At 60.7% G+C, this 14,418-nt stretch overlaps 1 protein-coding gene across 3 annotated transcripts in view; it reads right to left on the bottom strand.

Annotated features, from left to right (window-relative positions):
* Positions 1-1,187: 1,187 nt before the first annotated feature.
* Positions 1,188-14,418, bottom strand: part of BAIAP2 (BAR/IMD domain containing adaptor protein 2) — a 35,814-nt gene continuing 22,583 nt past the window's right edge. The window contains exons 7-15 of one of the 3 annotated variants that reach the window (XM_084218351.1): positions 10,851-11,003; positions 9,274-9,501; positions 8,298-8,499; positions 7,662-7,863; positions 7,514-7,582; positions 7,171-7,333; positions 5,480-5,514; positions 3,143-3,190; positions 1,188-1,282 (exon numbers count right to left, since the gene is read on the bottom strand). In XM_084218351.1, the coding sequence (XP_084074477.1) occupies positions 3,163-3,190; positions 5,480-5,514; positions 7,171-7,333; positions 7,514-7,582; positions 7,662-7,863; positions 8,298-8,499; positions 9,274-9,501; positions 10,851-11,003 (1,080 nt within the window). In that variant the 3' untranslated portion in view covers positions 1,188-1,282; positions 3,143-3,162. Of the gene's footprint in view, positions 1,283-3,142; positions 3,191-3,865; positions 4,677-4,879; positions 5,016-5,479; positions 5,515-7,170; positions 7,334-7,513; positions 7,583-7,661; positions 7,864-8,297; positions 8,500-9,273; positions 9,502-10,850; positions 11,004-14,418 lie in introns of those variants that run through there. The other 2 variants (XM_084218349.1, XM_084218350.1) reach the window with 2 other exon arrangements.

Below are 14,418 nucleotides of genomic sequence, written 5' to 3'. Positions count from 1 at the left end.
CCTGCAGTGGAGCTGGAAAACCCATCAGAGGGGACACAGGAGAGATGAGCCACCACGTCGGACTGGGACCGAGCCCCTGGGCTGGGGACGCTCTGTGCCCTGCCCAGTGCCCAGCCAAGCACCCCCTGCCCAGGCTGTGGGGACCAGGACATGCTGCACCAGTGATCAGAAAGTGCAAAAGGAGAAATACAACGGAAAAAGCAAAAACTCAGTTAGGGTTCAAGCCCTCACCCATGGGAGACACAGTTCCTGCCTGGAAACCCTCTTCTCCCTGTTTGTGGAGCAAGGATGTGACCCTGGTCACTCAGGAGCTGCGGGAAGGGCTGCGGGAGCCACCTTACTCATGGGCACCCCCAGCAGTAAGCTTAGCAAGTGTGTGTATATATATTTATATATATTTATCTCTATCTATCTCTCTCTCTCATGCAGCCCTAGGAATAGAGGAAGAGCAAACAGCCAAGCAAGAGGTCCGGATGGGAGCTCCTGACTGCAGGGAGCAGGGGCACCCCGAGGCTCACTCACACGCTGCCCTCACCTCCACGAGTGGTTGTTTCCTAGCTTATATTTTACAGCAGTACCGTAATTCCTACAGTATCCTGAGCCCTGGCGCAGCAGGAGCTCTGGGAGCGGAGCTGACCCCGTCCCAGCGGGGGCTGCATGTGGCACCCACTGCCCTGTCCCAGCCTGGAGCACGGCATGGGCACGCCTGGTGGGTGCCTGGGAGCTGCCTGTGCCACCCACCGTGCCTTGGCTTGCCCAGGGTGTCCTGCCTGGCCTGGGGGTGTCCCGGTGTCCCTCCCGTCCGGGCAGGGAGAGCAGGGGGACCCTATCCTCTCTGCCTTGCTGCCCCCTGGAGCACTGTGAGCCCACGGAGAGTTGTTCTCCAGCTGAACCCGCTTCCCCACCCACAGCAAGCTGCTGCTGGGCCTGGGAGCCACCCAGCTCTGGGACACGCGGCCCTGACTCCGGGAAGTGCCACCGCACTCAGCACAGGCAGGGGACGGGTGGCATGGCAGCGCTGTGACCCCCTGCCACCGAGGGAGTCTAGAGAAGAGAGAACTAGGGCACTAGCTTGAGCCTTTGGCTTTCAAAGCAGCAGGATTAATAAATTCCGCCTAAAAATGGAGTCCTGGGAAGCTGGACATGCAGCAGCGAGGAGGAGGAGGAGGATGAGGAGGTGGCGAGTGCCACGCGGGCGCCAGCGCTCCCGGATCAGCTGATGAGCGGAGCCGAGCGGTCGTTTGTCACCGTTGGCTTCAGCTGGACGTTGGCAAAGGGGTTCCTGTGGAGGAAGAGGAAGGAAGAGTTAACAGGGTGTGGAGGCATGGAGAGGACAGGGCACCAGCACAGCGAGCGGCGAGACCCCAGAACCAGCAGCGTTTGGGAAGGGCTTAAACTGGAAAAGCTCTGCCTTGCGGAGCCCCCAGCCCAGCTGCCCCCACTCCTGAGCTGCCCCCACTCCTGAGCTGCCCCCACTCAGCTGCCCCCACTCCTGAGCTGCCCCCACTCCTCTGCTCCTCTCCCTGCTAAGCCGTGGAGGGTCAGGGATGAGCTGAGCACAGCTGCAGGGGGATGCTCTCCTACCTCACACTCCTCCAGCCTAGAGCTGGGGATGCCAGGGGGGCCAGGGCTGATGAAGCTGCTGCAGCCTCCTCCAAGGCTGGGCTCCAACAGCTCCCACAGGTGGGAGTGCTGTGGGATCACCCAGCCCTGGAGCAGGGGGCAAGCTCCTGGCCAAGGGCAGAGCTGGCAGCTCCCTGCAGAGCCCTTGTGCTGCCTCTGGGGAAGCTAATATCCAAGAGGAAGTGTGTGGGAGACTAAGGACACCTGGATGAGCTTGTCAGAGTCCAGAGCCCAGACAGGCTGACCTTGGGTTTCACCTACCTGTGGTGTCCCCAGCACCCTCCTGCTGCCATCGTCACCTGGCCAGGACAGGGTGCAAGGACAGCCTTGGCACAGGGAGCATCCTTAGCCCTTCTCCAGCAGGTCCCCTCTGTCCTCTCCCAGCAGGAGTTAATTCCCAGGGGTGTGTGGGCAGCTCTGGGGGTCCCTCTGGCTGCCTGGGGAGCCACCAAGCACCTCCTATCCTCCCTGCAGTCCCTCTGTCTCATCTGCCCACTGCCCCCAGCCCTCCTCAGGAGCCACACAATCCTTCTCCTGTCCCCAGTGGGAGCAATGGCCACAGCCCCCCAGGCCAGGTCCCACAGCTGGGCCTCTGGCTGGTCACCCACCGTGGGGGCACACAGCCTGCTACCCCTGATGTGGGTTCAGGAAAGTGCCGTGGTTACCATGTGCATCTGGACCGAGCAGCTTTGGGATATCCCCAGAAGCTTTGGGATGTCCCCAGCCATCTCCCAGAGCAGAAGGAAGATACTGGGACCTACACCCTCTGGGACAGGCTCTCACTGTCAGCCCCAGGCCCTATCTCTGCCATCCCTCACCTCTCCACGTTTGCTTTTTCTTTCCTTAAAAGATAAATGAATTTTGCTTAAAAATAGGGTAATTAATTTCACACCTAATTAATGCAGCTGCTTAGATCACTTTCCCTCCCAAGATGCCAAAATAGATTCTCAGGACTGGAGGGAGAGGAAAAGTTGCTTTGATGAGTCACCCGGGGCTTATTTAACTCTTTCTGTACTGGCAGAGAAGAGCCACTGGGATGGAGCCTGCAGCTCCAGGGGAAACTACTCATGGATCAAAGAGAAACGGGGAAGGAGCTCTCCAGGCTCTGCAGTGCCAGCGAAGAGGGTCTCGACTCCTGGGGAGGCTCCTGCATCCCGTCCCTGGGGCCAGGACCAGGAGGCTCCTGGGACGAGTCTACAACAAAAAAAGCTGCTCAAAAAACCTGCGGTTAGTGCGGAGCGCCCCGCGCCGCCGGGCAGGGCCGGGGCCGGCAGACACCTACAACCAAAGAGCCGGGGACGGGCAGCGGGGGCAGAGCAGCTCAGCATCCCGGCAAGCGCAGCCGCGGCAGCGGGGCGAGCAGCAGAGGCGGCCGGGGAGCCCCGGAGCTCGGGGACGAGCGGTGACGGAGGGAGGGGACGCAGCGGGAAGCAGAGCGGTGGCACCGTCCCCGCGCAGCCCCCGGCGTCACCCGCTGCCCAGCGCACCCAGGGCTCGGCCCCGCGACACCGTCACTTACTAACTACGGGCAGGGGCACCTCAAAACCTGGCCACTTCAACATCGGGGCTGCAAGGGAAACAGAAGGCAGGTTGGAGGACGCCGGGATGCTTGATGGGAACAGAAGGTCGTGGTTAAGGAGAGACTTAAGGCCACGAGCCGGCCGGTGGCCACCTGGCCCGAGAGCCCGCTGGCCACCCCGCACGCAGCGCCGGCAGGCAGAGGAAACAGGAGGAAAAAGAAGAAAAAGGAGGAAAAGTCGTGTTTATTGAGTAGCTGGTGCTGTGAGGAGGGGAAGGAAGGGCACGGCCAGCCGGGAGCTGTGGGAGTGCAGCGGCCGGGCACGGCGGGGGCTGCGGAAGGGAGGGGGCGGCTTCCTTCCCCCCGTGCCGGCCATCGCCGCTTTCCCACCGCCGGGAAAGCGCAGCCGGAGCCTTGGCATGCGGGAGCAGGGGCGGCATCACCCCTCGGATGCTCAGGGAGGGGGAGCCGGCCCTAAAGCAGCTGTCGCTGCTCCCGCTCAGCGAAGCTGTTTAGTGCCGGCGGGGCTGAGCGCGCACAGGCAGCGTCCCCAGGGACAGAGCGGGGAACAAAAACACGGCCTGGGAATGCCTGGGAATGCGCGGTGGGCGATGCAGGCGGTGAGGGCAGCACGCAGGCACGGCAGCCGAAAAAGACACCGAGGCCCAGCTCAATGCAATAAATAAAACTTTTATTCAAACAATAACTCAGTACAGGGCACAATTCTCTCTGGCTTTTAAAAAAAGGTTTTTTAGCACTTTACAATCTCCACACAGGCTTTGCTAGGCTGGGTTTGTGTTTTTTGTTTGTTTTTTTTTTCCCCCCTCTACATTCAGTCATTCATGGTGAAATATCCTGGGTTAAAAATCCTTAGCAAAATTCGGACATCAATGCAGGAGGGGCTCAGAACAGTGTGCCCGTAGGCAAGGAGATAACCCAAAAACTGGTCTGGGGGCAGGGGGAGGTCTATTGCCAGCAATGTCCCAGTAAACAGGCAATGTCAGAGGTCTTAAAAATCACATCAGAAAAAAGCGTGAACAGCTTTGCAGTGGAGACGGCCACGGGCACTGGGAGGGCTATGGCCGGGCTAGTGCGGAGCGGGACCCCCAGTGCGGGCTGGGAGCCCCCCGGGCACTGCCGGGGCTGCCTCGCTCCAGCCTGCTTTGGGCACGCGAGCAGCCCTCGGAGCCCAGCCCTAGCGTGAGGTAACAATACCTTGCTACAAAAAATATATATATATATTTATAAAACAACCAGGAGTAACCCTTCCGGGGGGGTTCCCGCGGCCGGCGGGACCCCAGCCCAGAAGCAGCCCTTTCCCCGGGGCGGGAGCTCTGTGCCATCCGCTTCTCCCAAAGGATGGAAGCGGATCGGGCCGAGGGGGGGGCGCGGGGACGCTGCCCCCCCTCCGGGAACGGCATCCCGGGCGCGGGCATCCCGGATGCTCAGTAACAGTACGGACACCAGAGGCCATGCATATGTGATCCAGTCTGGGAGTTTGGTCCAGGCTCGTGCGGGGCGGCCGGCGCGGCCCCTGGGGGGGACAGTGCATCGCTAACATCACACGGGAGGACAAACACCGGGTCCCACTAAGTGACAACTGCACCTGGGCTGTGAGCACAGACCTGGCAGCAGTTTCTGCTCCAAAAAAGGCTTCAGAAACAAGGGCACTGTGAACACCGGGGAGGGGTGAGAAGCACCATGGTTTCCTTGAAGATCACAAGAGTTTCAAATCCAAAAGAAGTAGAGAAAGAGAAACGAAAGGGAAGGAAAAAAAAAGGAGGGGGAAAGAAGCAGAAAGCTCTTCCAAGCAGCAAGGGGCCGCTGCGAGCCCAGGTGTCCTCACACCGTTGATACCAAACTGCCACTGCCGCTGCGGAATAAAGCACAGAGATGCCAGAGTGGCCGCGGGGCAGCACCGAGCTCACGGCACCGCGGCGGGACCCAGCACGGCCGGGCGGCGAGCTCCACCCGGCCACGGGCTCCACCCAGCCCCAGGAGCGAGACAGACCCCTCCGAGGTGGAGGGGATGGAGAAGGTGCCGGGGAAAGGCCCGGGAGCCTGGGCTCTCCGTGGCTTCCCTATCCAGATGTGAGCCCGGAGGAGGTGGGAGACGCGACTCTCTGGAGGAGCACGAGCTTGGGGACACCAGGCTGGCCCTGGGACCTGCCCTCCCTGGGTCCCCCCCATCTCACAGATGAGACCTGGCCCCGTCCCAGCCACTGGCAGTCCCCAGGGAGCCCAGGCAGGGACCCCTGTGGGGACACAGCCCCACAGCTTCACCCACAGCCAACACCGACGGTTCGCAGGGAATGTGACAGGAAGGTGACAGCTTACCTGTTGACGGACCTCGTCCCGTAGTCATCGAGACCCTGTGGGGAGGAGAGGAGGAAGCACAGTGAGGGATCTGTGGGCTGTGCCCGCTCAGGTGCCACCGGAGAGTCACACAAACAAACCAAAGTGCATCAGGACCCAGGGCCAAGAGCTGATGCATTTGGAGAGGAAAGGCAGATATGGAGATGATTGGAGTGGGATTCAGACAGCAGGGAGTGAAGTTCCACCACTCCCTGTAGGATTTATCTGGCCAGACATGGAAAAGCGGCTGCTGGGAGAGCCCTGCCCTGCTCTGCCCAGCCCCTGCGAGAAACAGAGCTCTGGCTGCTGCTGAGATGCTGAGACTGTTGGAAAGGGGCTGCACGACTGAGAGACACCAGTGAAATGTTCTGTGGAAAGAGGGGTTGCCTGTATTCACTCCCACCAGAAACCCACAGGGTTTTGGACCATTTTCTCCTTTAGCCGGTGCTGAGCAGGCTTTGCAGGGAGGGACTGAGGGGCAGGTGGGGATCAGGCCTGGAGAACATCCCTCAAGGACATCCCTCCTTGAGCAAGGGCCTGCCCTGGGATACATCTGGAGCAGCTCAGCTCTCCATGACAAACATGGAGAAAACTCCAGGAAAGAGGGGGAGTCTCTGGCCTCTGAGCTGGCCATGCACCAGCAACCAGAGACTCACATCCCACCCTGCCCAGGAATGCTCCCAGTCCTAAAGTACCAACCCCAGCAGCAAATCCTGCTGGAAAACCCCAGCAACACAGCAAGAAGTGGGGCTGTGCTTCCAGCCCACTCCCTGCAGAGAGGACCAGATCCCATCGGACGTGCCCTGTGGAAGGGTTGGTGCTGACTGCCCTTCTCTCCCCCTCCTCATCCTCTCTCCTCTGCCAGCACGTGATGCCAGCGTGGCTCATCCCACTGTGCTCATTGTGGTGGGAGAGCTCCCCTACACCAGCAGCTCCTGGGTTAGGCTGATCCCATCTGCTGTGCATCCTCCCTGGTTTGTTATCCAAGAAGCCCTGGGCTTGCTTTGGACGCTCTGGAATCCTGTCCAGGATCTGCCCCAGTGTCCCCACGGGACTGTCACCGGCTTGATGTGGCACGTGCCAGAGAAAACACTTCCAGCTGCCTGTGAGCAGCCTGTTTCTGGTGGGAGACTCCCATGGAGTCGGCAAGTGTTGTCCTTTGGGGGTTTACGGGGCCATTTTGTGCCACTGCCCGCCGTGCCTTGCCCGTTCCTCCCCATCCATGGGCTCCCTGCATCCCTTCACCCCAGCAGAGGTAGAAGTGCTTGGCAGGAGCAGGGCCCAGGCGAGGCACGTGGATCACCAGGCACAAAACAGCCAAATCTCCATAAATCCCAAGGGAAACATTGCAAGCGTCGGACTTACAGCTGTCGACCTAGTGTAAGGCTTGTAGTGAGCGGAGGGTGCTTGGCAGAGGCCACTGGAATAGTCTTTAATTGCACACCCATAGGGCATTAGGTAGTCCTAAAACAACGAACAGAGGTTGGAGAGCCGCCCTCGGCACCCCCACGCATCCGCAGCGCCGGCACCGGGAACGCTCCCGCTCATCCCAGTGGACAGGGGGCTGAGACCCCCGGCCAGCGCAGCAGGGACAGCGCCCAGGGATCTGCTCCAGCATCCCCCAGTGCTCCAATGCCCCCCCAGAGCGGGAGCAGCCGGCGGGAGAGGCTCACCTGGGAGAAGGCGGGCACGGCCACGCTGTACGGCCGCTGCTTGAAGGTGTTGCCGCCCTGGGCCGGGAAGGCCTGCGAGGCCATGCCGTAGTCTGGCGGCGGGATGGAGATGTCATCCTTGTCCAGCAGGTTGCCAGTGCTGCTGCTCTTCCCTTGCTGCAGGCTGGGGGGCCCAGAGCAGAGGAGTCAGCCCCGTGCGGAGACCCCCAGGCCACCCATCCGCTCGTGGCAAAAGCCACCCGGAGCCATCGAGCACCCCTAATTCCCAAGGAGAATTCCAAAGGAATTCCTGAATCCCATCCCAAGGACGCAGACTCCCTGTCACCCCACACGACGCTCCTACCTGGTGTGGACCCGCTCGCTGCCATCATTGTCAAGGACCCGTGTGTAGGAGAAAGGAAACCAGCCCCTCCTGAAAGGCAAAGGCGGGGATGAAGCCAAGCCCAGCTTTGTCCCAGGCGAGGCTGCTCCCCAGCACACCCCGCACTCACATTTTGGTTTTCTCGCTCTCTCCGTAGTGCCAGCCGTCGCGGGCCTCGGGCACCAGCAGTGTGATGAGGTCGCCCTCCTTGAAGCTCAGGAGGGTGCTGTTATCCCCGGCAGCGTGCGAGAAAATCGCCTGCACCCTCGTCCGGCCGTTCCTCTCGAGCCCGGCGGCCATGGAGCTGGAGCGTGGCAGTGTCTTGTTTTCAGCTGGGGGAACAGACACCAGTGGGTGCCCCAAATCCTGCACCCCAAGGCCACCCCCAGGCACAGGACAGGTCCCTAGGTCCCCACCCCGCCTTATGTCAGCTCAGGTCCCACTAAAACCTTCACCTGGCTCACAGCTTCCCCCTCACCAAGCAGGATCAGACTCTTGGCATCACCCACCAGCCGTGGCAAAGGGAGCAGGTTCCCTGTGCCACGTTCCACAAGATTTTCCTTCTGGAAATCCTGTGAAACCCCAGGGCAGAGCCCAGCTCCAGCATTTCCTAAGGCCCAGGTCAGGAGGCACGAAGGGATGCTGCGGTCACTGTCCCCCCCACCAGCAGCATTCCCAACACCCATCCCCAGCCTGGGGCTCCCTGCGGGCACTGGCTCCGGCAGAGGCAGCTCCAGGGTCCCTGGCAGCGGGGCCGGGGCCTCACCTGAGGCGTAGCTGTTTTTCGGTGGCACGTTTTTGCGAACTGGGAGTGTATTGGAGTAAGAGTCACTCAGCTGCTTCTGAGGCTGGGGAGGAGATAAAGATTTGGGCTGTGCTGGCTTCATCTCAGACCAGTGGTTGTACCCGTCGCTGTCAGAGCCCGAGACTCCGTTCATCACTGGCATGGCCTCCTGTGCCGACATGCGCTGCGAGAGAGGAGGGGAGGGGGACACGGGGTGCCTTCATTAGGGCATCCTGCAGCTCCAGAACACCCCACTGCAGCTCCAGAACACCCCACTGCAGCTCCAGGGCAATCCCACTGCAGCTATCCCACTGCAGCTCCAGAATACCCCACTGCAGCTCCAGGAACACCCCACTGCAGCTCCAGGAACACCCCACTGCAGCTCCCCAGTGGGACACAGCTCCTGGGAGGCAAATCCGAGCTTCGTCCTGTTGGATTTAGTTCCCAGTCAAAACAAGCTGCTCTGGGGGGAACAGTGGGATCTCCTCTATGGTGTTTTGCTGCTCTGAGCTCCCCTGGAGCTGACAATTCCCTGCTGAGCTCTATGCTCAGCTCGTGTCCCCACATCAGCGGGACACTCTCTTCTGAAGGGTCCTTCATCCCACGGGTCACTCCAGGCCTCTCTCCCACAGTTACTGGGGTACCTGGGTTCAGTCCCACAGCTCGGGGACCAGCCTGGACAGGCAGGTCCAGCTCAAGGGCTCCCCAAACAGCGCCTGGGAGCCCCTGCTCTGCCAGGGCTCAGTGACTCTGGTGGCATGGGGTGGCACAGGCTGCCCGTCCCCGGGCCAGGCTCCTCCCCACATGCCAGGATGGCTCAGCACGGAGCTGCCATCCCTGCCATCAGTGACAGCCCATCCAAGGGCGACTTGCCGAGGACAGCAGTGACACCGGCCCGGCCTCGTCCCTCCGGCCTTGCTCAGAAGGGCAGGACAGCCTCCAGCACAGAGATACTTACTCCTACAAAAGGTGCCAGCTCCGGGGGGACAGGGAGAGGTTTGGCACCAGGGATGGGATCAGAGATGATGAGGTTGGACTTGGATGTGGACAGAGGGCTGGGCATGATGGTGCCATTGCTGCTGGCAGCCATCTGCTGCATCAGCTGTATGGCGCGGTCCGGGATCTTGTTGGGGTCCGAGCAGGACTGCTGCCACAGCGGCAGCTTCTGTGTCAGCATCTCCTTCCCCTGCAAGAGCAAAACGAGGCGTGAGGGTGCAGCTGGTCTGCCCCCCTTCCCTGGGCAGCACCACACGGAGCCAGGGCTGGGCTGGGATTGATCAGTGGCTCTGTGCATGGCACAGGCAAGATAACACCAGGGACGTGCTGCTTCCAGGTATCATGAAAAATGGGAATGAGGGAAGGAAAAGGTAGTCCATCTCCCCAGTTTATTCCAGGATATCCTGTGTGCAGCATCTCCAGGCTGCAAGGAGCTGGGCCCTACGTGGAGCAGAGAAATAAAAGCAGGCTGAAAGCTTGGCAGGGCACAGGCTGTCCCCACATCCCCAGGGATGAGCTGCCTCCTTGGGGTGCTCAGCTCCAGCAGCCTCCAGGCCCCTGTGCTGCATCCAAGCCCCACTGCTCCCTGCCTGCAGGACTGGCAGCCACCTGATCCCATGCTCCAAGGGGGAAATAGATGGAGCCAAACCTGCCCTTATTCACCCAGAATGTATGAGCATCCCCTGGTGTGACTCAGAGGGAGATGTCCCAAACCCCTCGAGGTCACTCCCAAGGGTGACCCAATGTCTCTGCTCTGCCTCATCTGGAGACAAAATGTGGTTCTGCATATCAAAATCCCCCTTTAAATCCAATTTCAAAGTCCCTGCATATTTCCCCAACACCAGGCAGCAGGTCCAGCCTCACGATCCTGTGCAGCATCCTGCAGGAGCCACGGGCAGCAGCAGGATGGAGTTTAGAGCAGGACACACCCCACGCTCTGGACAAGCCACCAGCAAAGTCCCTCCTGCAAAATCAGCCTGTGTGTGCTGCTGCAGCAAGGTTTTGGTTCGTTCCTGCTGACCACCAGCCCCTGGCGGGTGCTTTCCCCTCCTGCACTCCGCTCACCAAGCCCAGCGTGGATCCGTGCTGTGGATGTGCCAGGACAGAGCTGACTAATGCCAGCTCCCTCTCCTGCTCCAGTGCCAAGCGTGGCGGTGACAGATGGCTGCTGTGAGCCACGGAGGGCGGTGCTGGGGAACAACCAGAGCGGGAGCACGAGGCTGCGGGAGCAGCACCAGCCCCTGTCTGCACCGATTCCGCTCCACGCCCAGGCAGGCAGGCAGGGGGCAGCTCCAGCCTGCTCCAGGGGCAGCCATGGGCAGGAAGGACGTGGACTTGCCATGGGCAAGAGGGATTTGGAGCAGCTGCTCCTACTGGGGTATCTTCCCTGGAGTCACCTGCTGGTCCACCACCCCCTCGGCCCCGAGCTGCAGGGGCTGCACCAGCTGCGGTTTTTGGGGTATCAGGCTGTTCTGTGGGGTGCAGCTTGAGCTGGGAGCATCCCCCCAGTGCCAGGGCAGCCCGGCAGGTCCCACTCACCTTGGCGTGGTAGGTGATGGCGCTCTTGGCCACGGCGCACTGTTTCTCCACCAGGAAGCAGAACCGTCTCCTCTCTTCCGTCAGAGCTGTCTTGTAGCCATCGGAGACGTAGTTTTCCAGCTCCCCTTGCTTGTTGCTGATGGCTTCAATGTACTGGAAGAAGGAGAGGAGTAGGGAGGGGGCTGCCGACAGCGCCGCGGGGCAGGCGGTGCCGCGGAGAGGGGTGGGTGGAGCCCTGGCACGGGACACACCCGGGGACACACACGGGGACACACCCAGGGACACACACGTGTGCCTGCACAGCCCCCCCAGCCCGCCCTTACTCATCGGAGCCCCCCACGCAGAGTGCTGACTCAGCCCGTGGGCTGCCCGGGACGAGCTGTACCCGCGGCCGCCCGCTCACCACCCGGGCTCGGGGGCGCTGCCGGGGGCCGGGGGCTGCCCCGGTGCCCCGGGACTGCAGCGGCCCCCGCAGCCCCCAGCCCATCCCAGCACAAACCAGCTCAGCTCAGCTCTCAGCTCATCCCAGCACAAACCAGCTCAGCCCCCAGCTCATCCCAGCACAAACCAGCTCAGCCCCCAGCCCATCCCAGCACAAACCAGCTCAGTCCCCAGCTCATCCCAGCACAAACCAGCTCAGCCCCCAGCTCATCCCAGCACACACCAGCTCAGCTCAGCCCTCAGCCCATCCCAGCACAAACCAGCTCAGTCCCCAGCTCATCCCAGCACAAACCAGCTCAGCTCAGCCCCCAGCCCATCCCAGCACACACCAGCTCAGCTCCCGGCCCACTCCAGCAGCGCCCAGGCTGTGCTGGGTCCCTGCCCGCTGCCCAGGGATGGCACAGAGACCCTGCCACACACGGGGCCACCAGAGCCTCTGAAACTCCTGGCAGTGCCTTCAGTCTGCATTTTCCACAGGGGACAGAGGTGCTGCTGGGCAGTGCCACACACTGGCACAGGGCACCCTGGCTGTTCCCTGGTGCCCCACCCTGGACTGGCAGCCACGGTGGCCCTGCCAGGCTGGCAGCTGGAGGCTCCTCTGCTGGCTCCTGTTCTGATGTGATGGGCACCAGCACGGCTGTGCCATGCTGGGCTCTGCCAGCACCAACCTGGCACGGCAGCAGCACACGGGGGAACCCCCCAGCTGCTCTGCCCTGTGTGATGGAAAGGAGGCACAGGGGACTCCAGGGACCACAGGGCAGCACCAGCCTCCCTGAACACAGAACACACGAGGTGCCCCCAGCTCCCTGACCTGGCCATTTTCTCCTCCCTTCATCCCTTTGGATGCTCCCAGCTTCCACCTGCCATGTGGCACCAGGGGAGCAGCCACGGAGGCTCTGAGAGCAGCACCTCTTGCCCATCACTGTCCCACACTGTCACACCTCCTTGCCACCTCCTCTTCCCTAGGACAGTGGCACCACAACACTGGGAAGCCACAACATCCCAGGCAGGGCTGGACCTGCTTCAGGCAGCCCAAGCTTCTCTGAGATGGGAATTAAACTGGAAATTCAGGGCCCAGAGCAGCTTTGCTGCTTCTTCACGGTTATCAGTTATTTTTAGCATGCTACAATATTTATTAAGAGACACATAAAATGGAGCAAACCAACAAAAGCAGCAAGATTCAGTGACATCCCAGACTTCAAAGGGGGATTATTTTGGGGCTGGACCAGCTCCTGGCTCCCACCCTGCTCTGAGCACCCCCTGAGAGCAAAACCCAGTGCAGGGCTCGTGCAGAGCCAGCAGGTTTTGGGTCTCCCCACATTGCACCAACATGGGTGAGAGAAAGAGCATCAGCGAGAAATGGATTAAAAACCCATTTTGCAACCAACAGCCCTATTTCAAAGAGAATTTTTTCCCACCAAAATGAGAAAATCCAGGGCGAACGCCCGTGGCCACGAGGAGAAATAAGCGAAGGGAGCGGAGCTGATGGCTCTGGGCGCGCAGGAGGAAGGGATGGAGGTTTTGGCATCGCCCCAAAGCAGAGGCACGGGGCACGGCACTCGGAATGCCAGGCAGCACCAGGCTGTGCCAGCACAGGGGCGCTGGGGCAGCGGGGCACAGGGAGAGGCAGCAGCAGCCCTGGGCACACAAAGCCCCCGAGGAGCGATGCAGGCGCCGCAGGAGGAGGAGGAGGAGGAAGCGCTGGGGAAGGCTCCTGCAGCGGGCTCAGGACGGCAGCACGCCGCCTCCTCCCGGGTATTATTAGCCTGGGAACAGCACAGGGACAGAGCCCAGAGGCAGCAGCCTGGCAGTGGTGATGGGAGCCGGGGAATGGTGCCCCAGTGCCAGCCTGGAGAGCCCCAGCCCTTCCAGCACAGCCCTGCTGTGCCTGGGATGGACTGAGCCCTGCTGCCCACACTCATCTGCACCTGGGGCAGCTCCACACGAGGTTCTGCCCCAAGGGAAGGGGCAGACAACGCTCCCCCTCCTGCAGAGCCCCGCTTCTGGAAGGAAAGCACAACCCTGACAGCACCTGAAATAGCAGGAGCACACACAGACTCCGATCCCCATTAATTTAATTAATTTAATTTTCCCCCATCATCCTGCTTAATTTACTAACTGGGCCACCAAGAAGGAGAAGGCGAGGAGTGAAAAGAGCTCAGCTCCAGCTAATTTGGCTCAGCAGCACGAGGCCCATCCGGGCACGGTTCCCTGCAGGATCCCCATCCCTGGGCCAGGCACGGCTCCAGCCCAGACACACCACAACAGCAGCGAGAAACCCTGATCTTAGCAGCGCCAGGGCTCCAGCCCTCAGCAGGATTTAAATACCCAGGTAGGAGCCTTATTTACACCCCTGCTCTCAGGCTGGTTCTGCAAGGCTCCTGCTAATTCCTGAGCTGAGAAAGGCTTGTCTCAGCCAGTCGGAACACGCCGCTCCCGAGCGCAGAGCCCACGCTCCAAACTTAGTACTCAGAGCTTTATATACTTTATGTAAATATGCTCTGTGTGCCATTGATTTACCCAGAGCCTGGGTTTTACACGCTGCTCCATCACAAAATGGCGAGCGACACTCCTTGCTCACGAGCTGGTTTTCAGTTTGGGTTTGCTCAGAATGACAGTGGGCTTTCAGGTAACGCCCAGAAAGGCAAATTTAAATAAAAAGCCTGTTAAATATGCCAGATGCACGGGGGAAAAGTAACACACAAAGCACAGTGTAAGATCTCGGGACTGAGCTCCAAGGAGAAGCTTTGCCTTGCCCAGGGGTGAGGCTTCACCTGCAGCCAGGTGCCCACCAGGACCTCAGGGCTGCTGCTCTCGACTCCACTCCCCAGAAATGGGGGAGATCTCAGCCACCCCACACTCTGAACCACAGCCAAACACCTCTGCATCTTGGCAAGACCTGCTCCCCTGTACAAGGGCAGGGGGAAGGGGCTTCCCTGCCAGGCTCAGCAGCTTCTTCAAAACCCCACTGACAAGCACAAACCATCCAGCACTGTAAACTGAGACCTTGACTGATTGAGGTTGTCAGCTTCGAACTCACACGTTAAGAATCATCTAAATAAAATCCTCAGTTTGAAGGAGGAGAGAGAAACCCCATTTGTGATCTGAGCAGGCAGGGAGGCAGCCA

This window comes from Fringilla coelebs (assembly GCF_963513975.1).
Source record: "Fringilla coelebs genome assembly, chromosome: 19".
Classification (NCBI taxonomy): Eukaryota; Metazoa; Chordata; class Aves; order Passeriformes; family Fringillidae; genus Fringilla; species Fringilla coelebs.
Note: the sequence above shows the minus strand (reverse complement) of the source record. Positions and strands in the feature narration are given on the sequence as shown.